At 50.0% G+C, this 7,407-nt stretch overlaps 1 protein-coding gene across 1 annotated transcript; it reads left to right on the top strand.

Annotated features, from left to right (window-relative positions):
• Positions 1 to 1,722: 1,722 nt before the first annotated feature.
• On the top strand, positions 1,723 to 2,874 carry LOC120549575 (uncharacterized protein DDB_G0285291-like). Its single transcript, XM_039786586.1, has one exon. The coding sequence runs from the start codon at positions 1,723 to 1,725 to the stop codon at positions 2,872 to 2,874; it is 1,152 nt and encodes a 383-aa protein (XP_039642520.1).
• The last annotated feature ends 4,533 nt before the right edge of the window (positions 2,875 to 7,407 follow it).

Here is a 7,407-nt window from a genome sequence, read left to right as displayed (position 1 = left end):
GGGTCTGAGGCCATGTTCGGACAATAGCCCGCCCGCAACGCATCTCGTCCGCAAGGCCACAGTTCCATCGTCTGACGACGGGGAGGACCCCATTGCGAGGCCTGTTGGGATTACTAACAGAAAGGGCTGCTCGTTGCACATTTCCCGTGAAACCCGATCATCACGACCGCCACTGACAGCGGTTGGTGTCTTACTGGGAGGCTGATCACTCCGGTCATCCAGGTCGCTCTCACCCTCTTGTGCCCGGTGTCGTCTCTCTGTGAGGTTACCTCGAACAGCTGCGTGTGATGATGAAGAGAGCTGCTGTGAGGACGAACCAGAAGGACACAAAGTACAAGACGTGGAACACGAGCCGTTCAGTCATCCTCGGCTACGCGGCTCAACGTGAAGACCTCTCCGAGACTGTGGCTGGGTTTATCGAGTGTGGTAAATTTGCCGTGGCGGAGCGAGGACTTCTGGCCTCGTCCGGCTTACATTGGGATCGCCACTGTGTATTCCGGACGAGTTCCGGAGCATCTAGTTGCCATAGTAAACAGTGCACAGTGTAAATGGTGCAAATGCGCTTCTGTCTGTGTGCAAGAGAGCGACTTTGATGGCTTCAACGACTAGAACATACTTACAGGGTATATTCGGCGTAAACGCCTCGGACACTATCAAGTTGACCGAATTGATAGCCGAGCTCACACGCACTCAAGGAAGAGGTGCGAGCCACCGCGTACCGTTCACCGCCACCCCACCCTATTGCACAGTGGAGAACGTGACACATCTCTGGCCTCGCGCTCCAGAAGCTGATCGAATTCGATAAGGAATTTGTCTGGGGTGACAATCTCATGTTCAACACCACACGTTCCAAAGCCGGTTGTCATTAGAGTCTTAGCTCCTCACAGCTGCCGCTGCGATGACTTCGAGCAGTGTAACCCCATTGGTGAGCTGCTCGTCCAGAGTGGGACCCGTGTTCTGCACAAATGACCAGCAGTGCGCATTTGTGAAAGTGTCCAAGGAGGATGCCAAGAGAGCTGTTGTGAACACGACCAGCATGACTCTGGTTGACTATGCCGATAGATGCAACTACCCCGAAGGACCTCTGCGTTCGGATCAGTCTCTCTTTGTGCCGACATTCTGCAAAGAGTGTTACGGCACCAGGGATGATGACTACGCAGAAGCCCTGGCCAACATCGTTTCGTGTGGCAGTACCATGTTCCTGGTTGGGCTGTGTTGCGTATATGGCCTCGAGGGGCAAGAGGTGTATCCGGAGTCACGGAAGGATTTCATTTTGGGGAACGACATGTCGTTCTCCGGAGCGTGTCACCCCCAGCCCGGCAAGGCTGTATTCTTACACAAAGTCAAGAGGAACATTGGTCGAGTCAAGTGCTACTGGCACGTTCACAGTAGGTCGGCAGAGAAAACCTTCCTGTACTGCTGTGTCGCGTGCGATAGCAGCGAGTACACCAAGAACGTCTTGGAGTCAGAGATGAACATGGGCTTCAGCCTAGGCACAGTGGGAGACAACAAGAGAGGCCCTATCACCGAAGAGTGCAGTTTAGTTACGGTGCCCATGAGACCGGGTTGCTATTGCACACCGGGGACGGGCAAGGAAATAGCCCAGCTAATGACCAGGACGGGCTTTTCCACACTCAAGGACTCGGTCCTCGACGCAAGGACTCGACGTGGATGAAATCAGCGCAAGGGTTGTCGACACCCAGAACCGAAAAACCAATTCCGATGGGTCGAAGGAGAGGCGCCGATGTGCTCACGGAGACTGTCAAATCCCTGGCTACAGCCGTGCTAGACCAGGCGGCGGTGGTGCGAGCGCTCAAGGATGTGATAGAGGCCATGAAGGTTCAGACTAGCGTACTAACTCAAGGAGCTGAGGATTTCACCAGACGTACCGGGGTGAAGACTAAACTCTGCGCTGGTATTAGACCTACTGACGAAGATACTAACACCAGAGCGACAAATCCACCGGGAAAAACTTTGGCACCTAACTCTGAACACACGGAAGAGACCATGGCAGTTGCCCAGACACAAATTGACACGCTGATCAAGCGGTTGCAGCAGCCTCAACAGCAGCAGCCTCAACAGCAGCAGCCCCAACAGCAACCTCAGTCATATCAAGAGTCGCACACGCAGCTACAACCCCTACAGAGTTTAATGTACTTGGTCCCGTTGCTCCAACAGCTCAACCAACCGCAAGCCCAAAACATGTGGAATCGTCAGCAGCAGCAGCAGCAGCAGCAGCAGCAGATCGCAATGGAGACATTCCCCCGCCAGAATCCCACAGAGAACCCGTTTCAGTACGGGACTCTGACCGACGAACAGAGAAGGATGATAGCCATGGAGTATAACAGGGAGGAATCTGAGCGACAGGCAGCGTCGCAGAAAGAGCACGAGAGGATGCTCGATTCAATCAAGGCCAGCATAAGGGACGTGATACTAGAACAACAGCGCAGCTCCACGTCGACAGAGTCCTTGTTGACAGAGTCCTCGTCTAATCTATCCAATATGGACACGTTGCAGAGTTTGGCCAAGGGCACCCCATATAGGCGTGTGCGCGCCAAGGACGAGCGGGAGCCCGTGGGCATCTCGCAATTGATGAGCGAACTACGCGAGCTCACGAAGCAGATCTCAAAGCGCGGAACCAGCCACCCGGACGAGGAGGATAGTGGCGAAGTGGTCACGATGGACACTGAAGACAGTCCGGGGCCCACACCGTCAACTTCCAACAACCAGCAGCCCACCGAGCAGCAGTCCAACACAGCCGTGATGAACAAACAACAGGCCGGATACTTGGTACCCTCGGGTACAGGCAGCTCTCATACAACTTCTACAGCTGTGGAAGAGTTCATCTCAGCGGTTGTCACAAAGGTGGTGTGAGGAGCGTGCTTGTTGTGGACCTTGTGTAATGCATGTGGTGATATATACATGTGTGTGTATATATATATATATACAGTGCCTTGCGAAAGTATTCGGCCCCCTTGAACTTTTCGACCTTTTGCCACATTTCAGGCCTCAAACATAAAGATATAAAACTGTAATTTTTTGTGAAGAATCAACAACAAGTGGGACACAATCATGAAGTGGAACGAAATTTATTGGATATTTCAAACCTTTTAAACAAATAAAAAACTGAAATATTGGGCGTGCAAAATTATTCAGCCCCTTAAGTTAATACTTTGTAGCGCCACCTTTTGCTGCGATTACAGCTGTAAGTCGCTTGGGGTATGTCTCTATCAGTTTTGCACATCGCGAGACTGACATTTTTGCCCATTCCTCCTTGCCAAACAGCTCGAGCTCCGTGAGGTTGGATGGAGAGCGTTTGTGAACAGCAGTTTTCAGTTCTTTCCACAGATTCTCGATTGGATTCAGGTCTGGACTTTGACTTGGCCATTCTAACACCTGGATATGTTTATTTGTGAACCATTCCATTGTAGATTTTGCTTTATGTTTTGGATCATTGTCTTGTTGGAAGACAAATCTCCGTCCCAGTCTCAGGTCTTTTGCAGACTCCATCAGGTTTTCTTCCAGAATGGTCCTGTATTTGGCTCCATCCATCTTCCCATCAATTTTAACCATCTTCCCTGTCCCTGCTGAAGAAAAGCAGGCCCAAACCATGATGCTGCCACCACCATGTTTGACAGTGGGGATGGTGTGTTCAGGGTGATGAGCTGTGTTGCTTTTCCGCCAAACATAACGTTTTGCATTGTTGCCAAAAGTTCGATTTTGGTTTCATCTGACCAGAGCACCTTCTTCCACATGTTTGGTGTGTCTCCCAGGTGGCTTTTGGCAAACTTTAAATGACACTTTTTATGGATATCTTTAAGAAATGGCTTTCTTCTTGCCACTCTTCCATAAAGGCCAGATTTGTGCAGTATACGACTGATTGTTGTCCTATGGACAGAGTCTCCCACCTCAGCTGTAGATCTCTGCAGTTCATCCAGAGTGATCATGGGCCTCTTGGCTGCATCTCTGATCAGTCTTCTCTTTGTATGAGCTGAAAGTTTAGAGGGACGCCGGGTCTTCGTAGATTTGTAGTGGTCTGATACTCCTTCCATTTCAATATTATCGCTTGCACAGTGCTCCTTGGGATGTTTAAAGCTTGGGAAATCTTTTTGTATCCAAATCCGGCTTTAAACTTCTCCACAACAGTATCTCGGACCTGCCTGGTGTGTTCCTTGTTCTTCATGATGCTCTCTGCGCTTTACACGGACCTCTGAGACTATCACAGAGCAGGTGCATTTATACGGAGACTTGATTACACACAGCTGGATTCTATTTATCATCATTAGTCATTTAGGTCAACATTGGATCATTCAGAGATCCTCACTGAACTTCTGGAGAGAGTTTGCTGCACTGAAAGTAAAGGGGCTGAATAATTTTGCACGCCCCACTTTTTCCAGTTTTTATTTGTTAAAAAAGTTTGAAATAGCCAATGAATTTCGTTCCACTTCATGATTGGGACCCACTTGTTGTTGATTCTTCACAAAAAATTACAGTTTTATATCTTTATGTTTGAGGCCTGAAATGTGGCAAAAGGTCGAAACGTTCAAGGGGGCCGAATACTTTCGCAAGGCACTGTATATATGTGTGTACAGGATTAAATAAAGTCTTACAGATGCACCTAAATGTCAACGTGTTTCCTTTAAGGTATCCTTATGCAGGCACCACGTTATCGAGTGTTTATGTATTATCAAGCGAGCCACTAACGACACACATGTCAATGTAAACTACGCTGACCGACGAGACTCCACTGCCGCTCACTATGTCACACAAGTCGATCTGCTTCATGCTCAATGCAGAATGCGTGAGAGTGCAATCACAGGGGAATGTTGTTACCGCGATACACCTGGTGACCGATGAGCACTGCGATAACGACGTAGTAACATCGGGGTCCACCGGGTACAGGGGACAATGGAACAACCTGGCCTTGGGTAATCTTTACTTCAATCACATATCCTCTGATCTGATCTCCTCGACTACCAAACACAGTCCTCGAGTTGGCGACGTGTGTGTCAAACTCATGGACATCTTCACTCAATCGGAAGAATACTCAACACTAGTGGACTTGTACAACACGTACATTGCCACCGGTAGCGCGCAGATGGCCAGGAGGTGTATAGACGGCTACACCGGCTCCAAGGAGCTGTACATACCCGCGATCCCTATCCACACGTTTGTCCACGAGTGGAACAAATCGCTCCGACAGTTCCACGACATGATTGGGCAGGACAATCCGAATGACCGCAGGACCGCGAAGCGGCGGCGTCTGACCGTGGTTTCCAACGTGACAGAACTCGCTCTCAAGAAAGTGCCCATCGCCAGTGACCATTTGTGGTTTGTGCTACACTCTATTGTGTCACGGCCATGCCTGGTCAAGCAGGTCCTGCAACTTGTGGGTGCTATCTCGTCGACTTCGGGCCTGGTCTACCGCACAGGTGAAGTAGAAAACGTGACGATTCCACGCAACATTGACACGCGCGCTGTGAAATTGTACCTGATAGCAAAATCTGTACCTGCGAGGGGAAACAATGTCACCGTGCTGGGAGACGAAGCCGGTGTGACACTAGGTCTGATATGGGTTTCTACCGAAGATGAACTGTTCGATCACCTGAGAAACAGCCAAAACTGCTCCTACGTGCATATCGGCACAGAGTCCGGGAACACCTTCAGGTGCGCCGGGTTCTGTGAGTGGCGCTATTACAACCACACCGCGTTCAAAAGGATGGTTAGAATCGGACATGAGACCGTGTCAAAGTATGCTAGTTCGGGTCTGGCCGGTGACACGGGAGACTCGGCTAGACTGGTACACCAAGCTTAGCGGTCCGAGTTCTTTTGTATACACCAGAAAAATAAAATACCACATATCACTGTACGCAGTTACCCAGCAGTTACGGACATGTTACCCAGAAAGTGTGTACCCGATGGGGACCTGATCCTCTACCAAGCCTCCCCGAACAGGACTATGATGACCACAAACGTTCACCCCCTGTACCTTCCACCCGTGGTGTGTTGGCTCAATCGGACCCATGTGCAAGTTCTGCGTGTCAGGAGTGTACTGTTCAACCTGGTCAAGGTTATCTCGATCGCACTAGTGTCTGTCACCCTCTTTGTGCACATACTCAGACTGTGGAACCTGTTTGCGTGGGGATTACTGGGCGCCCTGTGGTCTCTTATGGTGTGCATCTCATTGATCGGAGGTGCCATCGTGGGCATGCTGAGCGCGGTGAGACGAAGCGCTCGCAGTGACACCAGAGCGATAACTGATCCCATGGCGACCGTGTCCATATCCCAGAAACTCATCATGTTCACCTTCTTCTTAGTCACGTATATTTACACCTGGCTATACTACAGATTCTGCGGCAGCATGGAGCTTGTTGTCTCACGCCTTGAATGTTCAGACAGACGAGGTGCATGTCTGTTTCCAATTTTAACATGGACTACGTTTGTCTTTGTCTGGATTAACACCATCGGCTTCATCACACTGGTTCGAGCCAATTGAACGCATGTCACTACGCCAAGGGGCTCGGTTACACTTTCTCTTATTTTCCATCGTCTGTCTCTCCTACGAGCTAGCACTATGGGGTGTACTAGAAGGAAACTTTGTCTGGCGCTCTATGGCTATAAGGTTATGTTCTTGCTCGCTGCGGTCAAATCCTTAACGTCATATGTGTGCCTGGAACTGGCACACTAGTCGAAAGAACCAGACAGCTGCAGTGTTCGGCCCTGGCGACCACGTGCAAAGGCGAGGTGCTTGCTCTTTACAGGGAGGAAAAACTGTCTGCCTCTAACAGTGTCGAGGAGCACCATAGCAAGACAGCTTTTGGACATGATGAGCAGATGCAATTCACTCCTCATGACCAGTACAACCCAGCTCCCGTATTCTGGTGCAGCCTCATGACAGTCATGGTCCTCTACAACACAGCACATCTTGCTCTAGTTCCCCTGTCTTACACATCCCCTCTATTATTCGGCACACCTGCTTACGTGCTGTACTGGGGAGCCATGAGAACAACCTGGATCATGTTACGATGAAAAGTATTACGTTGTATGGTATTAAGGAAAGATGCAAGCCGGCTACATGGCATAGGAAATCTATCCATCTACGCCAGCCCAAAACCGACTCAAAGACAAGGTGAATTCACTACACTGGCGAACCGTCTGGAGCAAGGTATTACTGTGATCCTATGCATACTGGTCTTATTGAACATCGGCCTCTGGTTTGCTAGACTGTGTTTCCATGCCAGCTCCTTAGTTGAGTGACAAGTGTGAAAACGCGCTCGACACATTTGGGCTGCGATGGATGATCTCGAAGATAACTGGTGGTTGAACCTTCTCAACGTGAAGGCAGATAAACAAAAACATCAAGGCCTGTGCAGACATCGACCTGACTGGTGGCTCGAAATGGGAGAC

The sequence above is a fragment of the Perca fluviatilis genome, chromosome 20 (genome assembly GCF_010015445.1).
Source record: "Perca fluviatilis chromosome 20, GENO_Pfluv_1.0, whole genome shotgun sequence".
NCBI classification, from domain to species: domain Eukaryota; kingdom Metazoa; phylum Chordata; class Actinopteri; order Perciformes; family Percidae; genus Perca; species Perca fluviatilis.
The sequence above is the reverse complement of the archived record's forward strand: the minus strand, read 5'-3'. Positions and strand labels throughout refer to the sequence as shown.

What these genes read in the sequence shown, in the direction of transcription:
- LOC120549575 (XM_039786586.1), top strand. Translation starts at nt 1,723, where the DNA reads ATGGGTCGAAGGAGAGGCGCCGATGTGCTCACGGAGACTGTCAAATCC.